The 27,302-nt window shown below is 39.1% G+C and overlaps 1 protein-coding gene across 6 annotated transcripts in view; it reads right to left on the minus strand.

Annotated features, from left to right (window-relative positions):
- CTNND2 (catenin delta 2) overlaps positions 1-27,302 on the minus strand; it is a 715,685-nt gene that overhangs the window by 204,137 nt on the left and 484,246 nt on the right. For 4 of the 6 annotated variants that reach the window (XM_084880857.1, XM_084880855.1, XM_084880853.1 and 1 more), the window contains one exon: positions 17,820-17,882. The exons of the other annotated variants lie outside the window; for them this stretch is intronic. In XM_084880857.1, the coding sequence (XP_084736983.1) occupies positions 17,820-17,882 (63 nt within the window). The remainder of the gene's footprint in view (positions 1-17,819; positions 17,883-27,302) is intronic. 6 annotated transcript variants of the gene reach the window in all.

The following is a 27,302-nucleotide window of genomic DNA, read 5'->3' on the forward strand; positions in this document are numbered from 1 at the left end:
GAAAATCTCAATCCTTTCTAAACTTTTGAACTCTAAAAGTTTTAAAGACCATACTGGCTTTAATTTTTACACCCAGGGCCATGAGGTGGTGTGTTTTACCTTTGATTTGGTTTCACTGATAGGGCTGAGTGAGCTAGGGTGGGACGGGTGATTTACATGGAGTGGTCATAAAAATGTTAGTGGATCTTTTGTGATGACAAAATGGAGTTATTTTAATTCTTGTTGAACAAGGAGAACCTATCCAATAATAAACACGTGGAAGCATTAATATCTGAATCCTCATTTGTAGAGATTCTGCAACCAAAACAAAAAGCTGCCCTATATGGTTAATCTTGTTTTAAAACATCCTGTGTGGTTTATATCAATAGTCACTCTAGAATTATGATTGTCTAAAAAGAAAGTTCAATTGTTATAGATTTTATAAAGAAACGGCTTTCTCCAAGTTTAATGTTTTGAGAAGATGTAACTCCCAGAACCACATCATAAGCATTAGTTCATTCAACCGTGCCTTCTAGACCTTCTAGATGGAGCAGCCACCTTGCTCTTTGGAGGTGGGCTCAGTTCCTGGGGACCACCCCACTGGCAGCACCCTCCTCTTTTCATCTGAAATCTGGATTACAAATTACTTTCTTACCAAAAAAATGAAGCAACTCCGGCAAACCATCTATGATGAGATGATAAAACAGAAATCAGAAATCAAGCACACAAAGGGAAAATTTAAATATGATGAGCATAAGGTCAGCATATTTTCTTAATTTATTTTAAGTGTGTCTCTTTCCTTATTAGTAGTCCTGCCAACAGGAGATAAATTAATATAGGAGAGAAGGGAAGTTCCTGTTAAAGGAAAAGACAGAATGACCACTGCTTTGTGCACTAGGAAATCAGGAGGAAAGAGTCTGGGACTCTAAGCCTGTCCCGTTATCTGTGGCAGGGTGCTGGTTAGGAGATTATGGCAAACTGAATGATGGCTCCCAAAGATATCCAGGTCCTAATTTCTAGATCCTGTGACCTTATAGGGCAAAATACATTTTTCACAGAATAAAAAGGCAACAAAACACTTAAAATAAGATGCTGTGAAGGGGGAGGAAGGACTCAAGAGCCATGGAATGCAAGGAATGCAGCTCTAGAGGCTGGAAAAGACAATGAAAAGAATCCCCACCCCCCACCCCCCCACCCCCCCACCCCCCCAGCCAGCCCTGACATCATGATTATGGTCCAATAAACCAGACTTCAGACTATAAGAGAATAAATGTGTGTGTTTTAAATCATCAACTTTGTGTTATTATCAGCAAACAAATGCAGAGGCCCATCTGACCTCAGGATATGACCCTTTTTAGCCTGAAAGAGACCAGCCCTCAGGGGAAGGAGGAGGGGGGAGCTGCTTAAGGTATTCCAAGAGGCACTATCTCCAAACCATGCCTCTAGGGGTCCTCTCTATCTGTGAGTTTTGATTATCTGGCAGAGTCCTCTATTAATTTTCTCTGACTTCCTCTTGTTTATCTACCTAGCACTCCAACTTCTCTGACCTTCAGATTATTTCAGGAAGGCCGGGTAGCCTTTACTTCTGGCCTTGTTCCCACAGGCTGCCTGGTGTCTGCTTCATTTTAAACATCCAGCCAATGTCCACGGAAACACTCATGCCTCCAGCCAGTGTTCACTGAACGACCACTGGATGTCTAGCCACTGGGGACACAACAATGAACAGAGCAAAGGTTTCTGTCCTCTGGGAACTTAGTTTCTAATAACTGTCAATTCAATGTTTAAAAGAGCAAAATCTATGATTCATCAGATAGAGGTAGGAGATTTATTGGGTTAAATCATGTCCCCCAGAAATTCATGTTCACATGAAACCTCAACATGTTACCTTATTGGCGACAAGGTCTCTGCGCATGTAATTAAGTACTGGGAACAGACCTTACTGGATTAGGGTGGATCTAAAATCCAATGAGGGTGTCTGCATAAGAGATAGAAAGGGACACAAAGACACAGAGAGAAGAAGGTATGTGCAGGTGGAGGCAGAGATTGGAATGATGCCCTACAAGCCAAGGGATACCAAAAGCTGTTGACCACCACCAGAAGCAGGGAGACAGGCATGGGGTGGTTTCTCTGTCAGGGACTCTGGAGGGAATGAGCTCGGCTGATACCTGGATTTGGTCTTCTGATCTAACTATGAGAGAATAAATTTCTGTTGAAGTAAGTCAAAGAACTTTAAATTTAATACAACAGAAATTTAAATTAATACAAAAGGACTTTATTGTACTTTGTCACAGCAGCCTCAGGATACTAACAAAAGTATGATGAGAAGAATAAAGTATGGTCAACACAGGGAATAGGGGGGAGAGAAAGGGGAGAGAGAGAGACAGAGACAGAGAGAGAGAGAGAGAGAGAGAGAGAGAGAGAGAGAGAGAGAGAGAGAGAGCCCCGACTGTAAGGGTGCTTGTAGTATGGGGGCTGAAAGATCTCACTGAGAAGGTGACCTTGGAGCAGAGACCTAAGGTAGAGACCTAAGGAGCCAGTGCCAGGTAGAGAGAATGTTTCAGAAAGGCAGAGCAGTAACAGGACCTAGAGGCAGGAGTTTTCTTGGCAAGTCAGACAGGTGAGAAGACCAGAGCAGGAAGAATGGTGGTGGTCCAGCAGAGGGTGCTGAGAAGCAAGGGAGTCTGAAAGCAGCATTCTGAAGGCAGAGCCAGTAGGATTTCCATGGGTTGCATATGAATGTGTGGAAAACAGGTGCTCAGTGCATCCCTCTGATGGGCATCCTCTACCTGCTCCCCACCCAAAGCTTTACCTCATCTCTTAGGCCCAAGCTGGGGCCAGTGGATGGGTTGGTCAGACTAGGACCCGCTTTTGTGGATTGGCCTCTATTATTTCAGAATAAGAAGGAATAATTTCAATTATCAAGTTTTCTGCTGAAGTGGAGAAAAACAGTAAAATAATGAGAAATTGGTTATTTTTAAACTTTTATGTGTACTGGGTAGTTTAAATTAATCTCAATCAAGCAATGGACTTCTCTGACTTCAATTTATTAGGAGTTGAAAGGGAAAATAATGTGAAATGATTAGCCAAAACTTATTCTATTATTTATCATTTTCAGCCACATGTAGTTTAAGTACCAGTGAATTTCTGTTTCTATTTAAGACAAAAATATTCTAAAAGGCCATTAAATTACAAAGAATATTATCAATTGTATTATAATACATATTCAGTACCAATTAACTTTAAAATACTATTACTTATTAACTGATGTAACTAGACTCTTCCAGTAAAAATATACTCCACAACAAAAAACCAATTTCATACATGCAAGAATTTAGTTGCCCTGGAAATTCTAACAGGCTCTGTTTGCTGACAAAAGCACAGAGGGAGAAAAAAACAAACAAACAAACAAACAAAAAAAACCCCAACAACTTATTACCCTCAAACTTTATCCTATAGGGAAAATGTTTATATTCTATGACTATATACCTATTTTAAAATTAACTGCCCATAAGTCTTCTTAGAAAATCACCTGAACTTGTGAACTTATACTGGGAGCAAGAGGGAAGGCTATTTAGTGGTCAATTCTATTTGGTTAGGGATGCAAGATTCAAACCTGTTTAAGCAACAGTGTTAACTTGTCAATATCAGAAGAAGATCAGGATTTTGGCTCAGGATTAAAGAATTGGAAATATACTGTGTGTAGATCACAGACTGCGGCACATTTTCTTATAAATTAGGTAATTATCATTGAGAGTTTATCTGTGAAAAAAATAGTGGTGTAGAGGGTGGTATTCAGGAAGAGTATACTTCAAAAAACAAGTTGCTACCCAAGCCAGTATCAGCCAGCCAGGACCAGCAGAATCCCATCTGTGGTTGAACAAAGCTAGACTTATTTCTTCTAACAAGTAAAAAGAACCCACACCATGCGACTGTGAGGTATTTCAATAAGATGATGTTACAGCAGTCTAGAATTAGGGCTGTGTTAAATGCTTTTGGGCAGATTCAAGGGAGCAGGGCTTTGTTCTGGATTGGTTGTTACCAGGATGTGGAGGAAATTCACTGAGTATCTTAAAGATTCTTTAAAAAAAATACATATATGTATATATTTTCTTCTTTATAGTCCCTCCATAACCAATCATTCCTCCTCTACCTTATCTCAAAGGAGGGAAGAATAGAGCAAGATTTAAATTGGTGAAGAAACAGAAGTCATTGCAGTTAAGCCAGGACACGTGGTTATTTTCATCAGTTCTGTCGTTCAGACAACATTTATGTTTTTCCTGTGTTCAGGCATAATTATGGACGGGTCTTGGTTTTGTTTTGATTCATCATCATCAGAATGAGATGTCTGTGTGGTGTTGCTAGTTTATGAAATTGTTTATGCTAAAAAGAAGAATACCAAGACTTGGCGGTGGCTGCCAGGTCAGCTCCAGACTGCCTAGGCTATTCTTCTTTCCATTGGCCACAAGGCATGGCGCTGCCAGCTAGAAGACCCAGGGTCACAGAAAGAGGGAAGGTGCTAAAGGTATACATTTACCACTGGCTGCCTCTGTGGAAGTGTCACCTGCTGTTAAAATGGCGTTCTTTTTAAAAAATATATATTTTATTGATTTTTTTACAGAGAGGAAGGGAGAGGGATAGAGAGCTAGAAACATCAATGAGAGAGAAACATCGACCAGCTGCCTCCTGCACACCCCCTTCCAGGGATGTGCCCACAACTAATGTACATGCCCTTGACCAGAATCGAACCTGGAACCTTTCAGTCTGCAGACAGATGCTCTATCCACTGAGCTAAACCAGTCTCTGCTAAAAAAAATGGCGTTCTTAAGCTTTGTTAACATGATACCAAAACTACAAGTAAAAATGAAAGGAAATGAAAGGGAAGAAACCATTGGTATCTCCATGAAGCCACAGTCTAACTTTTCCTGCATCATTGACTGGTCATTTGAAAATCTTGTAGATAGCAAGATTGACGTTGAATTTAACTGATTAGTGACTTCATTGATTTTTTTTTTGATTTTTTTTTTTTTAGTCATTTATGTTACCTAAAATGCAGTAGGGATGGAAGAAAATATTTTGGTTTTGTTGCTTAGCAGCTAGAAAAGGAAAAAAAACAAACAAACAAACCCAAAAACAAAAAAGACACCAACAATACAATAGACATTTAGTTAGGTCTATAGTTACTAGGGCCCAGGTCAAAAACACATCTGTCTAGGTTCATTATTTCACTTTACCTATAAAGGAGTTATAAAGAAGCTATGAATCTTTGGGGCACATTTCTTAATATTAAATTAAAAAAAAACTACCTTGTCCAAGTGGCCATTCACAATTACTTCTCATTACTAAACATTAAATGCAAAAAAAATCTATCCATTGTATTTCTTTTACCATATTTCATTGCTATAAAACTATTAATTATCCTCCATTTCTGGTATCTGGAGTTTCTAAATATAAAATGTAGAGGATATATTCAACTCTCATTTTGAATAAATTTTCTAACAATGAATATTTATTAGAAGTGCTTCCAGATCATGGGTGAAAGGTGCATGAACAGGAAAGCTATATGCCATTATACTGGGAAATTCCATATCCGAGCAACTGAATACATTAACAAGCTTCTTTTTAAAGTGCAGTAACAAAAAAAGAAGGTATTCATTTCAAGATAATAGTGTCCAATTACCTTTAATTTCTACCCATTGGTAAAGTCTTAGACTAGGCTTTTATTACCTTTGTGTAAGCTAACTCTCAGTAGAGTGGCTATGATTAATTTGAAAATTAATTGTACAGTTTGTAATGAGTTTAAAGATATTCTCTGTTATTGCTGCCACAGATCTTTATAGTTTAAAATGGGATAGATGGGAGGACAGGACAAATGAAACAGGTGTGATTACAGGAAAATGAGCAAGTGGCAGATAAATATAGTTTTATGGATAAATTTTATTTATGCAAATAATAAAAGCACATATTATTTCTTTTATCTTTTTCACTAATTAAAAATTATGGCTTCTTCATTAAGTATTTTTTATTCACCAGAAAAAAACATTTTACATCCTATCTTCACCGCAGCACATTAAGGCCACAAGGAAAAATATCATTTGGATTTTAAGAAGGTTAATTCAATAACTGCTTCCCTGATGTATTTTTTCTTTGTGAAAATTGAACACAATAAATGGGCAGAGCTTGACTTTATATAACTGCAGAGGTTCCCAAACTGGATTGGCTCACAGGGCCATTTGTAAGATTTTCACAGTGCCCCTGGGCCCAAAGAAATGCCTAATGGTTCCATTTATTAAGCAGTCAGGACTGAACAACTTAGGAAGTGTTTATGTCCTAACAAGTTAGTGTCTCATGGGGCCCTGCACAACTTCTCAACCCTTAGAATCGGACATTGCAGTCTTCCGTTCCTCTCCTACTGATTTTCAATGTCTTTGCTTTTCATGACAGAAAGCTTGTGCAAAGTTATTATGTTATCAAAATAAGTGTGACACAATTGAATTTTGAAAGCAAACTAACTTGAGCTCATACTTCCCTTGGTGTCCGAAAGAAGTTGTGTTTCCCTTGTCAACTTACACTATCCTGAGGAGCCCCTCTGGATTTTCTGTGTCACTCTGGGACACTTTGGAACACAGTTTGGGGACAGTGGTAAATGAAGGTCCTTCCAGTAGCTGTGACCTAAAGCTAAAGAATTTAACATAGTGAACAAGTATTGGGAAAGGGGGAGCTCTTGTATATAGAAGTAGGACATTTATAATGATAAGATTTAAATTTAGAATTTCAATTATGTAATACTGTCAATGAGTTCAATGAAACATAAATACTTGTCATTTTGGAAAATAGCCTTCTTCATGCATAATAATTTTCCTTTGGTGAATATTTGAAATAGATTATTTATAACTTTCAAAGAACTAAATCAGAACAACCCTTAATAGTTCATTATATATTGAGAAGATGCTTATGACAGACCTTGGGAAATAGACCAACATTTAAAATTGCCTTCTCCTTTTAAGCTTAGCAAGAACATATATATATATATATATATATATATATATATATATATATATATATATATATATATATTACAATGGAATCATACTCATGACAAAATACCACATTAGTGGCAGCGAACTAACTGCAAACACATCATATTTGGCATGCTCTTCACTGTCTCAAATTGTTAAAAGTTTTCCTTCTTGCACTTAATTTTGAGGGTCCTCCACACGCCCATTTCATGCCCTTCTCCAGGGTCTTTGTTGGGCTCTATGGACTTTGAGTGCACAACAGGAAATCACATGAGGGACGTGAAAGCCAAAGTTCAGAAAGCTCTGCTATCAGGTGAAGGTAAACAAGCATCTCTTTCTAGACTTGTCTGCACTGAAGTGATCAGAAATTGTAGCCCCATCAGTGTGGGTCAGTGGTTGAGCATCAACCTATGAACCAGGAGGTTAGGGTTCGATTCCCTGGGTTGTGGGCTTGATCTCTAGTGGGGGTCATGCAAGAGGCAGTGGATCAATTATTTGCTCTCATCATTGATGTTTCTATATTCTCACTCTCCCTCTTCTTTCCTCTCTGAAATCAATATATATATATATATATATATATATATATATATATATATATATATATATATATATATTTATATGAATTTTTCTTAAAGAAATTGTAGTTTTCTTCCCAATGACTCTTTGATAGGTTCTATAATGATCTTTATTGATGAGGAGACTGAAGTTCAGGAAGGTTCAGTGACTTTCCCAAAGTTGATGAAAGGAAGTCCCAAGGGTTTCAATGAGTCCATACCCTGTGCTGGTCACATGGAGCAAAGCCCATCCCTTCCAGGGCCTTGGTTCTCAGGGATGGTTAAGAAAGCTGGAATTTGTGTTGGCACAGAGGAGGAATTTAAGCACAGGTCGTGCAAAGCACACTGTTCCTATTTTGCTGGACAGTCTTGACCAACTCAATTTTCCCAGTGATTTTCTGGGAGTGGTTGACTTTCGTTTCACTAAATATCCTAGTTATAGACTGTGCTCAGAGGCAAGATCTTAAAGACAACTTTCTTCCACTAGGTTACAGAACATGCATATTTGCTCCAGTTATGAGAACATTCAGATCTGTTCTACATCAGTGGATGTCAAAATAAGAAAGCAGAAGATTTGGCCAAGAATGTTGACCAAATAGTTCAAATAGAAGTGTGTAAGATCTATGAACTATATCTCTGAGTTAGGAGAAGCAGATTTGAAAACTTATGATTGATTAAACTATTAAACTCATTCTAATAGTCTAGACATAAAGTGCATAAGGTATGACTTAAGGTGAAAACTGAGAATTCCGCTGAGTCTCTTCATTCTCAGAGTAGTGCCCAATGGTTTAGGTTTTTGTTATTTAAAATTGTAATTCTGGATGCTACCAGAGCTAAAAGTTTAGGGATAAGTTTTAAATAAACTCCTTGTGTGTGCCATCTATGAGTCTTTCTAAATATACCTTGACCTATTTATGTTTTAAGTCTCAGCAATATTGGATACTTTAAGTGTATCGCCTACTGTGTGATTTAATACTTGTTTTGTGGTTAAATAGAAGGGGAGAAGGCTTGAATGGAGTTAGTGACAGGGGGAGGGGCAAACATAAACCTTACTTTATGGAAAACATGGCCCATCCCAGATGCAACAAGGGCCCCAGGCTTGGCCTCCTCTCCCCTATGGCTGGGACTTCAGCTAATTCAAAGCACCTTTTTCAGAGAGCAGGCTGCATACTCAGTGGCTTTCCACACAACCCAACCAGGATGTTAGCAAGCGTGTGGCACACACACCAAAAAAGTATCGGTGGATTCTAGCATTTTCGTCTTTGTTTAGCAGCTGGGGAGTTATCAAATATTTTCGGAAAAAGGTTTTTTGAACTAAAATCACCATAGCGTTGCCGAAACTGGTTTGGCTCAGTAGTAGAGCGTTGGTCTGTGGACTGAAAGGTCCCAGGTTCGATTCAGGTCAGGGGCATGTACGTTGGTTGCGGGCACATCCCCAGTAGGGGGTGTGCTAGAGGCAGCTGGTTGATGTTTCTCTCTCATCGACGTTTCTAGCTCTCTATCTCTCTCCCTTCCTCTCTGTAAAAAATCAATAAGATTTATATTAAAAAAAAATAAAAAATAAAAAAAATAAAATCACCATAGCGTTATAACAAGTAAAAATTCAATCTTGTCTCATTTTCTCTGAAATGCAAAATCCATAAAGTTGCCAAGAACATAAAGGCTACCCTATCTAGCTGGATGCTGATGAAGGGGAGGGGCGGGGCATCATTATCTTGAAAAAACACAAATATTTGTAAGGGACTATTTCTGTTGGGAAAAAAATATGATTGCAATAAAAGTGTGGTTTTGAAGCTCCTCTATCCCTCTGAACACGCAGCATGCAGTCAGACACAAGGATTGTAAATTCAATTTTCATCACAGTCCCATTGGGGGAGCCTCGCCCCACGGCCTCTTTATCTCCCGATGTTTTCGAATAGGCTCTCTCACTCCAGGCTGGAGGCCCCTGTCTTCCCTCCACGCCATCCCCACTGCAATGCCACTAAAGGCGAATGGAACATCTTCCTGACCTCCTGCAAACTCTCCACTTGTGCTCTGTCACTTTGCCCAGAATGGCCCCGTGGGTGGCCTGGCCTCCTCCCTCTGCTGCACTTTTGTAGTTTCCTGCAGGGCCTGACAAAGTCACGTCCTCCACTGCCAACCTGGCCCACTTCCCATCTGTTGGGCAGATGCCTATTTGCTCAAGCACTCAGCACCTGCAAAAGCTTTTTCCTGATGACAAAGAAGTTGATATTATCCGTAGGTGCTTGTTGGTATGTTTACACAGACTCTTAAAATGTCAGCTTGACATTTGTGACCCGCAGGGCCACACCAGTCTGGGGAAAATGCTATCTAGCTCTTGACATCATGGACACTTCCTTGGTTTCTCTTGTGGCAACACATAGAACGTGCAGCCCTCATTGCACTGAAATTCTACACTTAAATGTGTAATTGGTTAATTACATTTTTTTCCCCTTGACTAGAGAAGTAAACACCAGCAAGCAGAGGTCCTGCTATTGTTTTTTAATATATTTCTATTGATATCAGAGAGGAAGGGAAAGGAGAGAGAAAGACAAAAACGTCAACGATGAGAGAGAATCATTGACTGGCTGCCTTTTGTACTTTTCACACTGGGAACCTAGCCCACAACTCAGGTATTGCCCTGACTGGAAATTGAACCATGACCTCCTGGTCCAGAAGTCAACGCTCAACCACTGAGCCAGGGCAGGGGCTGTGCTATTTTTAGCTCATCCTAATGCTCCTTGTGCTATGTGCTGGCTTACATAGAGTAGGCACACAATGAATGAATGGAACATTTCAAAGATAAAAACACTAACAACCACAGAAATGCAAATTTCACATGAGTAGTAACTTAATAGTTACTTGCACCCTTGCATATCACACTTCCATGACCCATTAATTTATTCATTGAATGTTTCCTGGGTGTTAAGGAGACAGAGTGAACACTGCTCCACCACTGGGCCCCAGGAGCTTCCTCTGGGAGGTTGAGAGGGGATTTAGGAGGGAGAAGGAACAAGGGTAATTCAAGGTCTCTCAACCTTGGCACCACAGTTTTTTTGAGGCAGATAATTCTTGTTTGGGGGAAATGGGAGGTCATCACATTGTGATATTTAGCAAAATTCCTGGCCTCTACCAACAAGATGCCAGCAGCATCCCCATCTAGTTGTAACAACCAAAAATGTCTCCAGATATTGCCAAACAGCCCTTTGAGATTGGAGGAGGCAAAATCACTCCTTGTTGGGAGCCATTGGTGCAAGGAAGATCTCTGATGTCCCCAGAGAGAGCTCATAGGACACTAATCGGCTCTGGTCATAATGCCGGGGCCTCCACCTACTCCTTTCCTGATGATAATGAAGCAAAAAGGTAGCATAGGTTTCCTTGACTGCGTTTCAGTGGGTCTGGTCTAGAGATGTGGATATGAAGGAAAAAGTTGAGAAAGTCCTCACCTCTTCTTTCCTTTGGTTCAGGCACCTACGTGGACGGGTAACTGTCAGCCTGGCCTGAGTCCCAGGAACCACCTGTGACCAGGCGGGAGGTGAAGTAATACATGCCAGTTCATTAGCCACTGTCATGGCAGCCTGATGGCACATGGGCCTTCTATGGCACACTGTGCCTTCTCAGTGCACAGAAAACCTTTTGGGGAAGGAATGTCTGTTTTATGTAGGTTCCTTACAGGTAACTCTTCTTGTTTTACAAAACCATCAGACCCTACCATACCAGCTTCCATCAAGAAATAGAGCCAGGGTAGTATTTTCCTTGTTTAATTTAAATTTTAAGTATGTATGTGTGTTCTCACCCAAAGACATTTTGGTGGTTTGAGAGAGAGGGGAAGTAAGAAAGGGTGAGAGCAGGAGAAAGAGAAACATCAATCAGTTGCCTCCCATATGGATCTCTACTGGGGATTGAACCTGAAACCTGGGTAAGAGCCCCGCCTGGCAACTGAACCCACAGCCTTTTGGTGTATGGAGGATGCTCTAACCCAGTGGTCAGCAAACTGCGGCTCACGAGTCGAGGTTTGCTGCTCTGTTGACTAATGAGTTTGCCAACCACTGCTCTAACCAACGGAGCCACCCTGACAGGGCAGCATTTTCAATTGCTACCTTCCTGGGGTGAATAATGCTCTTTAGCTGACCTGGTGAGCAGTCTTAGATTTTGCTGGAAGTCAGATGCTCTGTGCGCTGCTTTCATGAGAACTGGAATGATAGGAAGCCAGCCTCCTATCTTAGGTCTAATGGATTTCCTCTAATAAACCCTGCCCATCAGGGAACCTGGCATATGCCTGCATTGTAACAAGGTTCACAGGCAGACACACGGTGCAGAGACAGTCACTGCAAAGCTGGCAAAACTGAAGGCATTTGCAGGGGCTGGCTCAGACCCAGTTCTCCTTTCCTTTCTCTCCCCAGAAACAGAGAGGCTTCCATCTGCTCACCCCCAAACCCTTAACGCACTCACCTGTCAACCTTGCAAAACAAGTGTATGCTGTGGCACCAATTAGGCAGGCGGATTATTCAAGGTAACACACAAAAATCTTACAAAGCTGAAAAAGACTTCCATGTTGCAATTCCTCAACCCAAACTTAGTAAGTTTCTCTTTTGTCTATCTTTTCACTAAAAAGGTTTTTAGTTGTTTGTTTCAATAGAAGGGGTTACAAAAACAAAAACAAAAAGACAAACAAAACAAAAACACCAAAAAAAAACCACAAACCACTGTAGCTTTTTCATCTTTGGAGTGAAAGGTCATTACATTTGAGATAAAGACTACAGAAAGAAGGAAGATAAGCTTCATCATGATCAAGACAAAAAACATCATGCTTCTTAAGTTTAAAAAAATAATTGAAGACAACTCCAGGAATTTCAGGTCATCTTAAATAGCATATCTATTTTTAGATTTCATAAATCTTTGACCAAGTTTCATTTAAACAGAAAAGTTCTGCACATTCTCTATAACTTTTTCATTGATTTATTATTTTTTTTCTTTTGATTTGCCCAAGCCACATGGATTAGGAGTTCTGGGCAAATGCCTCAGCTGAGCTCCTTATGGGCAACTGGCATCGAATGCCTGGGTGAGAGTGTGCCATCTTGGCCGTTGAAGGATACCAGAATATGCCACCCCATAATATGCCTCTTTGGCATCAGGATTATTTTGAGCTGATTATTTCTGAGAAATTACAGATAGGACAAGCTCCTAAAACAAAATAGAAATCACATTTATAAAGGAAATCTCCATTTAGGGAGAGAAGGATGACTCAATTAGTAGAAACTCAGCAATAGAGAAGACCTGGACTTAAATCCACATAAAAAAAGCCTAACCTTTGTTTAACAGGCTTTCCCTGCTACCTTCCCATAACTGGCCTCCCTCTCCCTCAGCCCTACCCCCACCATCATTTTTGTCTTTGGCTGAAGACAGTACTTAAGTGGTGGGTTGGGTCATTCTCAGGGAGTCACTCATTTCTCTGGGTGACTCCCATGCTTACGTGAAGTACACAAGTTAATAAACTTGTTTAATATTTTCTTGTTAATTTATCATTTATTATGACTCCAGAGTGCCTTAACCAATAAGAAGGGACGGGGGAAATTACTGTTACTCCCCTACAATGTCAGGTCCTGAGAGGTTGGTACATGACTGCATCCCACCAACGTCTCACCACATCCTGATGAGGAGAATGAAGGGGTACAACAGACCTCCCTAATATGTGCTTCTTTGGCATGTGGGTTGTTTTGAGCTGAAGGCAACCCTGAGGTCTCAGAAGAACCCTGTCCCTTACCTACCTAGAAGAATTTAAATTAGGGACCTCACTCATAATAAGACTTATTACCAGAGATAACTTTTATGACCATTTATATGACAAGGCAAACATCTAATTACTGAACATCTGCTCTTCTTACTAATCTGAGAATTACTCTCCTCCCCTCTGAAGCTTCTGACCTCTTTCTATATTTCTTAGCTTAGGATGTTGCAAATACCTTATTTTACCTTTCTGTCTCTGAACCTTTTATGTACGTGGGGGTCTATAACTTTCTCTATATGTGAGATTCCCATATATACATACATATATAACTAAATTTGTATGTTTATCTGTCTTATGTAGATTTAAAATATTAGACCAGACAAAAGAACTAAAGGATAAAGAAAAATTTAAATCTTCCAGCTAATCCAAATGTACCCTGAGAAGCAAGAGTTATTGTTACCCTGTTGTTTAAAGCCAGTAAATTTTGAGGTGGATTGTTATATGAGAATAGATAATTCCAGCATGTAGGAATTTTGTTACATCATTCTGAAGGCAGCTCTGAGCACACCTGTGTCTCTGTTTCTAATGCTTAAGGGGTCATTTTGCCTCCATATGTAGACTTTTAACTTTATATTAGGGAGAAGGAAATCACCCTAAATTCTTTCTGGGCAAAGGTGAAGTGTAAGTACATACATGCACATGCATGACTGTGGTATGTATCATGCTGAAAATTTCAACCCCTGCCTGAATCAACCCATCTGTGGAACCAGACCCATCCCTCCAAGATGTGTGAGCTGATGTCACTTAAAATCTTTACAGTCATGCTGTAGAACTGAGACAATTCATTTCTGCTATTGTAAGCTACTCAAGTTGGGAGTTATTTTTAATGGCTGTTCTAGAAAACGAATACATAAGATAAAGTGCCACAATATATTTTCTTATAATCAACACCCACTTATGTTATAAACAAAGCCTTTACTTTAGAAAATACTTTCAAAGAAAAGTATTTTAATTGTGTTTAATTTGAGGGCTTAAGGGTATCTTATCAATATCCTCTTCACAACCAATTTTCTAACAAGAAAGTGAAACTGTTACTTAACAAGATAACATTTAAAGTTGTCAACATATATTGAATGCTTTCAATGTGCCAATCATATGCTGAAACTTTAATATCCAAGCTACATGATTATATACACATGTATAGTCTTATATTCCATACATGGATGCTTATATATGTTTTATCCACAAACATACAAATTTAATATTCCAGTCTAGGGAGCAGCAAACCTTTTCTGTTAAAAGATATAAAATATTTTAAGCTTTGTTGGCCCCGCAGGCATTGTTGCAACTATTCAAGTCTCCAGCTATAGCTCAAAAGTAGCCACAGGTGAAAAGTAAAAGTGGACATGGCTGTGTTATAATAAAACTTTATTTACAGGAATAGGTGGTGAGCTGGATTTGGCCCATGGGCTATAGTTTGCTAACCCTTGCTATAATCCTTTGAGAAAGATCATACTGTTTTTATTGGTTCAGAGGTGAGGAAACTGAGGTTTAAAGTTAAAAATCTCGTGCCAAAATTACCTTGGCAAAAGAAACGTAAGGACATGTGAGAAGCACAAAGACAGGCTAAATTTTATTAAGTCAAAAGAGAACTTCTATAAATGTAGGGAACACAGAGATGTGTCAGAAGAGATTTAGAAAATTTCAATTAAACATCATGGCTATTGGTTGTTAGTGTCTGAAATAATCTATCTGTAACACCATAGCAATAATGTAAACAGAGAAAAGAGACAATAGAAATTCAAGGGAATCAGTAAAAGCTTGATGCACATCTCACCACTTTTGTTGGCTTTCCAGCTGAAGAAAACATGAAGGGGATTTTTAAAAGTTCCTTGGAAATACAGAAGAAAGAGTGAGTTGTGGTATGGCACAAAACAAGCCCTCTCCTTTTACCCAGCTGTCACACCCTCTGCAATGAACCTCTGCACCTCACATCGCAATCTTCTATGGGACAGTCACATGGGCTATAAAGGACCACTCTACATCGAGTGCTTTGTTGGATCCTAATTTCTATGAGCCCTCTAGTACTGTTCAATGGGGTGTCAAGGCATTCTGCTGTGATGACAAGTGAACATTAAACCTGCCAATATTAGTTGTAAGATCACTCAGCATTCCTGAATGTATTTTCTATGGTGTTGTTTTTAAGGGTACCTCTCCTATAGCTGGTTCAGGTGACTTTGATCAATGAGCACAGAAAACCCACCTACTGATAGGTTTTAGAACTCTTTAGCTGAAGGGATTAAATATTTTTTTCTTCATGTAACCACAGCATGATGATGGTATCTCTAAGATTCTCTGAATTGATAGCATTGGAACAAAAGGCATATGACTACTGCTTGAGCTTTGAAAACGTCTAAGTAAAAAAAAAAAAAAAAAATTCCCTGGATACAGCTTTTGTTGAGCATGGCAAAATCACTTTGGGGTGATAGATCCTTATCTCATTTTCATAATGATCATAAATGCACACACAAGCATAAATGAGGAATAAAGAATTAACTCCACAAAGGCAGTTGGAATAGGACATAAAGCTGCAAAGTGTCCCCACATTTAACTCTCTGCTGTCATTAATGCCACACACAAATTGAGTTAAATGAGTTACTTAGTCACCAGTGACTATTTTCATTGTAGTATTGAAAAATCATAGAACAAAGCTGGGAGAATTCTCGTCCCAGGATTACCTGGGCTTTGATGGGAGAGTATGCCTAGGATAGCAGCATCTCTAAAACATCCTGTAACTGATTCTCTCTCTCTCTCTCTCCTTTACCTTTCACAATTAGCTGCACACTATTAAGTTAATGCACATTTATCTACAACAATTTGATTCAGAGTGCAAAGAATCTTTCTAGTCTATAATTACACTGCAACAAAATTAGCATAATTTCCTCTGCACATATTTTAATAAAGGAGCTGCATTATGGGTTGGCTCCCCATGTGGAACTCTTCCAGGGAACATCATAAGGAGAGACAAATGCCTCCTAGTCACGAATTGCCACAAATGCACGGCGATGTCTGAAGCCTACTTTCCAGGAATGATGATTGGGGGGAGGGCATGCCTCTCAAGGAGGGGCCCTAATGGAATCTCCCAAACCACCACCTTCCACTGGGACATGAGCAGCAAAGGGCCCACCCTCTGGGATTATTAAGGGGAGTGGGGGGGGCGGGTGATGATGGATGATTTGTTGATTGGGCTGGGGTTTGACCTCATCAGTCTGTAAATGTCTAGCCTGAGGTGTGAAAACATCTCTAAAGTTTATTTTGGATCTGTATCCTCAGGGGATAGCCACTTGAGTGCCTCAACTAGCTGTCATCAGTTATTAACTGGCACCCAAATAAATGAGACCTTTAAGAAATTTTTAGTAATTTGAAAGACCCTAAGCCACTTGGTCTCCCCTCCAAAGCTCCTGCTCAGGAAACCAATTAACAAGAAAAGGGAGCCACACTCCTCATCTGGCACTGAGATGGCCAATGCCTACACTGTGATTGAATGGCACTGCACACATTTTGCAATGATTGCAAATTTATCCTGATAATAACCAAACTGTCCAATTTAAAAGAAAATCTTCAGTTCCAGTAGCTCATTATATTTTACATGTGCACTTATCTACTAAAATGACTTCACCAAAAAGTGTTTGCCAACATTTTTGGTGTTAACATTTTCACGAAGCACTCCTGCTTCCTCTGAGTTTGCCACACAGAGAGGTGAATGTTTCCCACAAGGGATACGAAGGTGAGGCTTGAAGGGAGTGAGAAAATGCTGCTCTTGTGCAGAAAAATTTCAAGTCAGAAAACTACCCAGGAAGCAGACGGGTCAAACCAATAATGGTGAAACTCAGAAAAACACTGCGTCTAATGAGAAGTGTCGATGGCAGAAGGCATGATTCAGGGGCCTTGCATGCAGTGGGGGTTTATACATGCCTGACATCATGTCATTTCTGGAAAATCCAGGTAGTTCCATGAGACACAGAACATGTGCTTGCTCTCTCTCAAATATTTCTTTTCCAGATGTGCATTAGAAACTGAAGCATGCTTCTAAACAAATCCTGAGTGAGCTTAGAGTCATTTCACAAGGTACCCATTTACTTTCTCAGTCACCAGAAGTTCAACTGAAAAATAACACAATGAATGTACACTATTTACTCTCAATGGGATCAAAGTTGTATAATGAAGGCTCATTCATGTCATCACAATATGTATTTTTTGGTAGTCACTTTTCAACCATTAAATTTGTATTTATTTCACAATTATGGTTAAGTTTCTTTTATTTTGAAATAGGATTTTCCTAATGGTGAGCAATGAGCATTCAAAAAAAGCATGTTGTGTCCATACCTCACACTCACTGGACATACTTAACGCATAGTTCTATAATAGGGCCTATGAAACAGAGTTACATGTTTCATGTAAGAAGTCAGAGCTCTGGTCTCAACAAAGACTACATGTACACGAAGGTCACAATAGACGTTTGGCATAAATGTAAATACTTACAAAAAAGGTGCCTCTTTTTGCAATTGCTGCCAGAGTTCCTCGCTAGACTTGCCCTTTGGAAGCCTGCAGAATGATTTTACAGGAGTAAGCCCTCCCCCTCAGAACAGGCAGGACAGCATCAACATTCACATTCACATTACATCAGCCAGAGCAAAGCTGCTCAGAGCGTTACATGTCTACTTATGAGCTACAGAACACAAAAGTAATACTAGTGATTACACATGATAAAACATGGAACCTCCAATTGCATATGTTAACCTTGGGATGACTAATCCCATAACATTCAAAAGCTTCCACATTAATAAACCATTGACATTCAATTGACAAACATTATACTTCACCACTTCTGAATTCCAAGACGTAAACAAAATCTTCAGGATGAACTGACATGAAATTTGTATCTAAACCCTAAATTTCGAATTCACTTTATGCTAATGTTGGAATTAACTCGAATTTGTTCCTGCTGGAAGAACTTCCCCAGTGTGGAGCTGCTGTTATTTTCATGTTGCTCACAAACAAGAAATGCCAGCATGGCCGATTTTTTTCTACATAATTTCTCAAATTCTAACAGGCAACTCCTAATTCATAGATGCAGAGACCCACAGCTTCGATAATACACTTATATATAGTTTATACGCATTGGCTAATAATGATTGGTAAAATACCACACATAAAAACATTGTTGTATTTCCATAAATCTATTCAAAGGAAAACTATATGGGGAAAATAATCCAGCCACTGTTAATATTTGAACTGTAAGAATTCTCACACTTCTGCAGTATAATATTTCTGGCTGGATTGATTTTTATTCAACAGGAAAACAATAGATTATGTAATTTTCATTAAAAATGGTGCCATTAAAGCAGCATGAGAGAGGACCAAGCTCTTTTCTCCCATTATACTTAGAGAACCAAGCTTTTTGGCTTCGGAAGCAGAATGCTATCTGCTGTCCCCCACCCCGCTCCAAAACAGGCTTCTCTCCCACACCCCATCCCCCCTTCACACTGGCACAACACAATCAGACTGCCAAGAGTCCCTGTCCCAGGGTTTAACATTATACTTCTAGGCTACATTCTTAATTCTTTAGTTGGCATTATTGGACTACTGCAACCCAGTCCTTAGCCTTAATATCAGAAAGCTTAAAATAGCCCACAAGAAAGCTACAACAACCAGCAGATAGAAAAAGCTAACCAAATAATAGTTAGTTTGTGTAAATGCTATGTGGAACCAAAAATTAAAATATTTACTTAAATTAAATTGTATGATGCATTTCCAGGAAGTAATCTATTAATTATTGTGAATTGGCATTTGGCAATGAACTACCAAATATTGAGGAGAATAAAACAAACATGCTAATAGTTGTCCCTATGACTTTAGCACTATTTTTCAAAAAATGTTAGTAGTGAACCACTCTATGGAGTATTTACACTGAAACTCAGTTCGTATACACTAAAGCATACACATAAATGTATGCATAATGGAATAGGAGAAAAGGGTATCCTTACTAAGGTAGGTGAATTTTGATAGGTTCTTTTCTGTTCCATTATAGTCTACTCTGTTCTATGACATTAAATTATTTTCAAAATATGACCAATAAAAGTATTTTACTACCCACTAATGAGTCACAATCAGAACTTTAGGTATATGCATATTAATATGTGAGAGCTAGGTAATTATGCATATCCACTCATCAGACATACAGTATTGTACATATAAAATATTGTTTGGCAATTCGGGTAATACTTAGCTTTAAATACTTAATTTTTTAGACCTAGGGAGAAAGCTTTCTTTAGTGATTTTAATTTATTTAAATTCCTGGTTGACTCACTATTTGTCCCCTTTCATTCCTCCACACAGACATATGATACAGTTTTCAGAGACACATGAAGATGATGAGAACAGTGACATTAATAATATTGGCCTCTTCTGTTTAGACACTAATCTCAATTCTCAGGTGGACACCAAAGGCCTTTTGGCATACTTTATATTCAAATAAAACAGGAACACCAGGTTTAGATGATCCATGGGGTAAGATCATGTTGTCCCTTTGAGTATCTCATATTATCTGCAATTTGGCTCCAATTACCAGTGCATCCCTACCGAGGGCTGGCTGAATGAGAAATGAAAGAGAGATTGAAATAAAATGACCAAGAGAAAGACTTCACTCTGAGATACGAACCACCCCACTTAATAGAAGGGGAAAACTAGCAAAGAGTCAAATTGTGTAAAATACCATACTGAAGCTGTTTGCAGAATGCAAACTAAAATATTATGAAATATTTTTCTCTACAACTATAATGTCTATTTCTAATAAAGATATGCAGTTATAATTTTTAAAATACCAATTCCTGAGACATAAAAAGAGAAAGAGTTTAGATTATTTTGCACCCAAATTTGTGGATTAATTCAGAAAACACAGCAATGTGAGATCATTGTCCTGACCAAATTATGTCGTTTCTTTGATCACTCACTTTTTACTCACTCAATTTATTTTATACCCATCAATTATGACATGATTTATTAACATCAAATAGCTGGAGATGTTTGACAATATTGCTCTTCTGTCCGCATCTAGGACATTTTTTAAAATTTTGTTATTCTGAAAAAAGTAAATACTTCTCAGTATTTTTAATGTATTCTATCTCAAGACTCATAGTAAAAATATATCTTAGACTCGCACAAGCACACACATAGATACAAGTCAGATATCCCTTTTCCAACACATAAAATCAAACTTTCTGTACTATAGAAATGTAACTATTCGTAACTCCCCTCCCCTCTCCTCTTCTCCCTTCCCTTCCATCCCTCCCCATCTTTCTCATCCTCTATTCTACTCCATTCCTACTCTACTGTACTTTAATATACTGTATTCTATTCAACCTTTTTAAAATTCTTTAAATTTATTTTACTACTCATTCATGGGTGGTACCCAGCTGAAAAAAAAAATTGTTCTAATCCAATCAGGCCCTGGACTCCTGATTTTTTTTTTAATCCTCACCTGAGAATATGTTTTCATTGATTTTTTTAAAGAGAGAGGAAGGGAAAGGGAGAGAAACATCAATATGAGAAATATTCATCAGTTGTCTCCAGTACACACCTCAACAGGGGACGGAACCTGCAAACTAGGTATGTGCTCTGACCAGGAAGCAAACCTATGACTTTTCAGTGAACAGGATGACACTCTAACCTAGGGGTGTCGAACTCAATCAGAGAAGGGGCCAAAATCTAAAATCCAGCCTAAATCGCGGGCCGAACGGTTTACTGAACAGTCATAAACTCACAATGTCATAAACTGACAGCGGAGTGCAGTGATGACAGCGCGGTGCGGGCCACATTGCAAGGCCTGGCGGTCTGGATTTGGCCCGCGGGCCTTGTGTTTGACACATGTGCTCTAACCAACTGAGCCACACCAGCCAGGATGTGAATTCCTAAATTGTATCTATGAGATAGAATGCAGCGATCTTACGAAAATATCATAGACATTAATTTTAATCAGACTAAAAGGGCTACCTTACTAAAACATATTTTGGCAAAGTATTACTTTTATATTTCAGAGATGAATGCTAGCATTATACCCATGAGAACATTAAACAAATACTATGTTAGAGCAGAGTCAGCCACTGGGCCAAATCTGGTTCAACTTCTGCTTTTGTATGACCCATGAGCTAAAACCAGTATTTACAGATGAATATTTACAATAGATTCAGTGCTAGGAAACACTAATTTTCACCTCCAATCAGGCAAAATTGGGTTTTGTAGGGTTATCTCCCCACAATAACCCTATCCTTATCAATAGATCTGTTTACAAAACATTATCATTTTATTACATTTTAATAAATGATATATAATAAATTACTTATTATTATAAGATTTTATTAATAATAATTTTGGGGAAATTTGTTTCCTTTTCCTTCTAACCCTTTGCAAAAATTTGATGACCCATGCATTAATTAGAATGTTATTTAATTAACATAGACACATGTCAAGCCAGATAGTGATCTGGCTGCAACTGTAACCACACTCTGGTGCCAGGTGGGCACACAGGTGATACGTGCACCAGGCATATGACTGACTGCATGCAGGAGCCCCCTCCTGTGCTCCAGGTGCAAAATTGTCCCCTTGGTTCCAGCTCAGAAAACTGTTTCTCTGAGGAGCAGGCCCTCTCTTCAGCCAAGAATCTCGGATGTCTTTGTTATAAAGAACTTTGCTTTTGGTTTATTAAGAGCCATAAACTCAAAGGGAAATTGGGCTTTTGGTTCAATGAAATTGCTTTCCACTTAATTCCCACGATGTCATGGAAAGGTGCACAGAGCTGCAGTGGGAGACATTCTACTTAATAAGCATCTCAGTAAAACGCGAGCAGTTCCTGTCTTCCTTGCAACGGCAACTGCATTCTGAATAGCTGCCACTTATGGGCCCAGATAAATGGTGTTATTGAGCAGCCTCATGCTCATTATGTTTAAGAAATTCTAATTTGTTTTTGGGTTGACATGAAGCAGCATGATACAGCTCCCTCTGTGTATATTTTCCAATAGAAAAAAAAATTGTACTCTATCCTAATACATAGTTAGTCTCCCTAAAAAGATGTTTTGCTCTATTGAGTATTAAGATTTTAAAATTTAGCACTGGAAAAGCACAATTGGAATGAACACATAGATTTTCCAGGGAACAGTTATACAGTTGCTGCTTTTAATTTTTACCGTGTTTTACACCTTGCCTGCTCCTGCTTCATTCTCCTCCTCCCCTCCACACCATCAATACTTCTCTTTGAACACATTTAACAAAAAGCCTTAAACAGCAACCTCCAGCAATAGTCACCACTCGTTCTCAGGTGTGAGCTAAGGTAGAGTTCACTGGTCTAATCACTGATGGTGCTACCTACCTTACAGGCAATATTCTACAACTCAGTCGGAATCTTAACGTGCATATGATGCATTTTAATCCACACCTTGTTCTTAAAACCTTTGTGTTTCCATACATGTGGAAATTTGGGCCCTTATTAAATTCTTGTTGATGGTATGCCTGTTTTACAAATTAACTAGTAGCATTTCTTATGAAACTACCATCTTATTAAGTTCTCATTCTGCAGTGAGGCTCATCGGCATAAATGTTAGACAAGCCCAAGGTAGGAAAACAAATGCTCAATATCAAATTAAAAACACAGTTTGGAGGGTAATGAGGAAACAAACATGCAGAGACAAATTAAACCACTTCCACAAAAGGCTAGTTGACAAAAAATGACAAAAGCAAAACATGTTAAAAAAAATTCCCTGGAAAAAAGATTTAGTCAAGGTTTATTGAATGAGGTTTTGCCACGCAGACTGAATTAAATATCATCTATCTGGAAATAAACTATAAACTCAAATAATCAAATGTAATAATTAATTATTTTCTCATTGTATAATATTGTAGCTTATTTTTGCTCTGAAGGTTCTGCTGAAAATAATGGTTTTCATCCAAACAAAGGTTTCTTTGTTAAACAGAGAGTTGATTTTCAAGGATAAAGTATGAGGCCGGTCTACAACAACAGATACAAGAAAGTTCTTAAAAAATCATTAAATATTTCTTTGTCTTCAGCTAGTGCACAGTTAAAAAAATCTTTCAATTGGAAATAAAAAATACATTTGGGGCTTAATGGACATTTTGTCCTTGGATATATCACCATCTTTAGCAATTTCATTATGGTGTAGGGTTGGAGAGAGCTGATAAATACCTACAGGGTAAGACAAGAGTAACAGCAGGTGACTCAACAGGGATTCTAAGTGCCAAGCACCATTACAAGTGCTTTATGCATAAACCACTCAGTTTAATCCTCATACAACCTTATGAGGTAGGTTCTAATATCATCCCCACTTTACAGAGGGCAAACTGGGGCCAAAGATAGGAGTACATGATTCAGCTCAAGGTCACACAACTAACAGCTATCACATCTTGCACCAGAGGTGGTGCTCTTGATCCTCAGCACTGTCTTTGGGTAGTGGTGAAGTCTGATCAGGAACCCAGCTCTCTGAGCCTCACTCTAACCATCTTTACATTTAAGTTACTGGAGGAACACAATCAGACAGGATGAAACTGATGCACCACATTCAAATCTTGTCTCTGTTGATTGCTAGCTGTGTGCTGGGCCATTTGACGAATGCCTCTAGCATTCAGCTATAAGGCAGGTAAGACCCAATCCACCTCTCTGGGTTGCTCTGGTAATAAATGAGGTTGCGTTGATTCCAATGATTTTCCAGATTTTTAACCAAACAGATGCTCAATAAACATCATTTCTCTCCCTTACAACACATGACTTTAACTTTTCTCTGTTCTCTGCTTATTTATAAACTTCTACAACTCTATATTCCAAAGAAACAAACATTTGAAACAATTATAATTGACAAGATTTCAAATTAATTGGGATTCTGTTTTGGCCAATCTGTGGGGGAATGCACTGGAGAAAATGTATTTTTTCAGACAACATTTTACTAATGGTGTTTTCCAATCCATTCAATGTCAGCAAGAGAAACATACAATCTGTACATTGCTGAATATCTGATTTTAATTCTTTTAAAAAATATATTTTATTGATTTTTTACAGAGAGGAAGAAAGAGAGATAGAGAGCTAGAAACGTCGATGAGAGAGTAACATCGACCAGCTGCCTCTTGCACACCCCCTACCGGGAATGTGCCCGCAACCAAGGTACATGCCCTTGACCGGAATCGAACCCGGGACCCTTCAGTCTGCAGACCGATGCTCTACCACTGAGCCAAACCGGTTTCGGCTGATTTTAATTCTTAAACCATCCATTGCTGGCATAGGATCTACAAAATGCAATTAAAGAATGGCCTTAGTTGTTTATTTTAAATTCAAAGTTATTGTATTAAGCTGTGTAACTACTTTAAGTGATGCGATTTTCCAGAACATGAAATAATGGCAAATAAAAAAAATACACACACAAAAAAATCACATCTCAAATTACAAAACTATGTACAGCAGGGCAGTAAAATGGCCCCTGAAGAGTTATGTTCAAATCCCGACCTCTAGTACCTGTGAAAAGGAAATAGGATCTTATGTGAAATAGGATCTTGCAGACTCTGTTAAGACTCATAGCCCAAAGACTGTTAACTAGCCCAGTCTCCTCCTCCTGAACTGCCCCCATCAACTGTGTCTCAATTCCCTGCACACAAGCAAACAGGGAAAAAATATGGATGGTGGTGGGTAGGGGAAGGCTCAGTTCTGACCAAGGTGGGAGGGAGCAGGGGCTTGGCATGGCCCCAAGAGCAGTGGCAAAAGAACAAACAAAACTAAAATAAGTCAGTATTTATCTTCTTTGAAACAGTATGTAACACATTCACCACATGCAAAATCCTCAAGATAAGTCCGAACTAATGAGCACGTAGCTAGTCGATGGAAAAAAATAAAGTATCAAACATTTCACCTTTTTGGCTTTCCCCAGCAGCTCTCTGCTCCTAGGGGAAAAGCTTTCTTCGCCTTTCAGAAATAACTACACGAGCCCAGCACATGCCAGAGGAGATAAGTTCAGTGAGTGAAAGGAAAGGTCATGTATGTTTACACTGCTGACTAAAAGGGTTTTGGGTAAACCATGTTTTAGAAGTTCATGAAATCCATCAGCTTTTATAAAAGGTTCCTTTAACTGCTAACATTGTCATCCCATGAGAGGTGTTAACGCTCCTGGAATCAGACAATTCCAGGAAACAGCAGTCCATGGAGTATAAGGAAATGAAAGACAAGAGCAACAATCGGAAGGGTTGTACAGAATGCAGTCAACACCTGGAGACGGAATCTGTTTTCCTATCATTTGTATTAGTTTGCCAGGGCTGCCAAAATACCACACACTGGAGGGCTTAAACAACAGATACTTGTTTTTTTCATAGTTCTGCAGGCCAGAGGCCCAAGGTCAAGGTCAAGGCTTCTCCTGGGCCTCTCTCCTTGACTTGCAGACCATCATCTCACTGTGTCCTCACATGGTCTTTCTTTTGTGCATGAGAATACCTGACGTGTCTTTTCTGTTCCTTTTTATAAGGTTACTAATAATGCTGGACTAGGGCCCACCCTTGTGACCTTATTTAAATGTAATTGTCCCTATAAAAACCCTATGAACAAATACAGTCACGTTCTGAGGTACTGGGGGTTAAGTTTTTGTTTTTATATTGAATAAACTTTTTTTAAAGAGCAGTTTTATGTTCATAGCAAAACAGAGAGGGAGGTACAGAGATCCCCCTCCCATACCCTCTGCTCCACACATGCGTAGCCTCCCCCAATACAATATCCTCCACCAGAGTGGGGCACTTGTTACAACTGATAAGTCTACTTTGACACAATATTATCACCCAAGATCACAATTTAAAGTAAGGTCCTCTCAAGCCGAAACCGGTTTGGCTCAATGGATAGAGCGTCGGCTTGGGGACTGAAAGGTCCCGGGTTCGATTCCGGTCAAGGGCATGTACCTTGGTTGCGGGCATATCCCCAGTAGGGGGTGTGCAAGAGGCAGCTGATCGATGACTCTCTCTCATCGATGTTTCTAACTCTCTATCTCTCTCCCTTCCTCTCTGTAAAAAATCAATAAAATATATTTTAAAAAAATAAATTAAAAAAAATAAATAAAATAAAGTAAGGTCCTCTCTTGGTGCTGTAAAAGTGAACCATGAGTAAATGAATACACTCGAAGTATTACTTTTTTATCTTTGTTATGGTTCATTTTACGTGACAACTTGGCTAGGCCTCAATACTCAGATATTTGGTTGAATTACGTCGTCGATGTTTCTGTGAACGTGCTTCTTAGATGAGATTAATTTTAAGTTGGTAGATTTTGGATAAAGCAGATTGCCCTCCATAATGTGGGCAGGCCTCATAGAATCAACTGAAGGCCAGAGGAGAAAAAGACTGACATTCTGGGAAGAAGAGACAGCTTTCGGCATCAAACCTCAACTCTTCCTTGAGTCTCTCACATGCTGGCCAACCATGTATGATTTTGGACTTGTCAACACCTCACAATCGCATGAGCCAATTCCTGAAAGAAAACTCTTGTCTTATCGACACTTCCTGTTGGTTCTGTTTCTTTGGAAAAGTCTGACTAATAGACATGCTGATGATGTAAATGTTTAAAACACACACAGCAGTTTATGAATACACACATATGTGAATAACATCCCCGGAGCAGTGCAAGGTGGTGATCTCCCCAACCCTCAGCGTGTGTGAATAGTAGTCCATCTGCCACCTGCACAGCTGTAAAGGGTGGTCTCAGCATCGTATGAACATGTGGAAAGTGCTGAGGGACAGACAGACAATTCTGAGAGTTGCATTGAAAGAGAGTTTCCTTATTCAGGAAAGTGACTATGCCTCCCTTTCTAGCACAGGAAGAGTTCTTTTCCTCAATTATAATTCGAATCACTGGACCAGATCTGAAATCTATACGGAAATATTATATCAGTATAACAACTCCACATCACTCAGGGGATGCAATAAACACACATTACCCA

Source organism: Pipistrellus hanaki, assembly GCF_964339955.1.
Source record: "Pipistrellus hanaki genome assembly, chromosome: 4".
NCBI classification, from domain to species: Eukaryota; Metazoa; Chordata; class Mammalia; order Chiroptera; family Vespertilionidae; genus Pipistrellus; species Pipistrellus hanaki.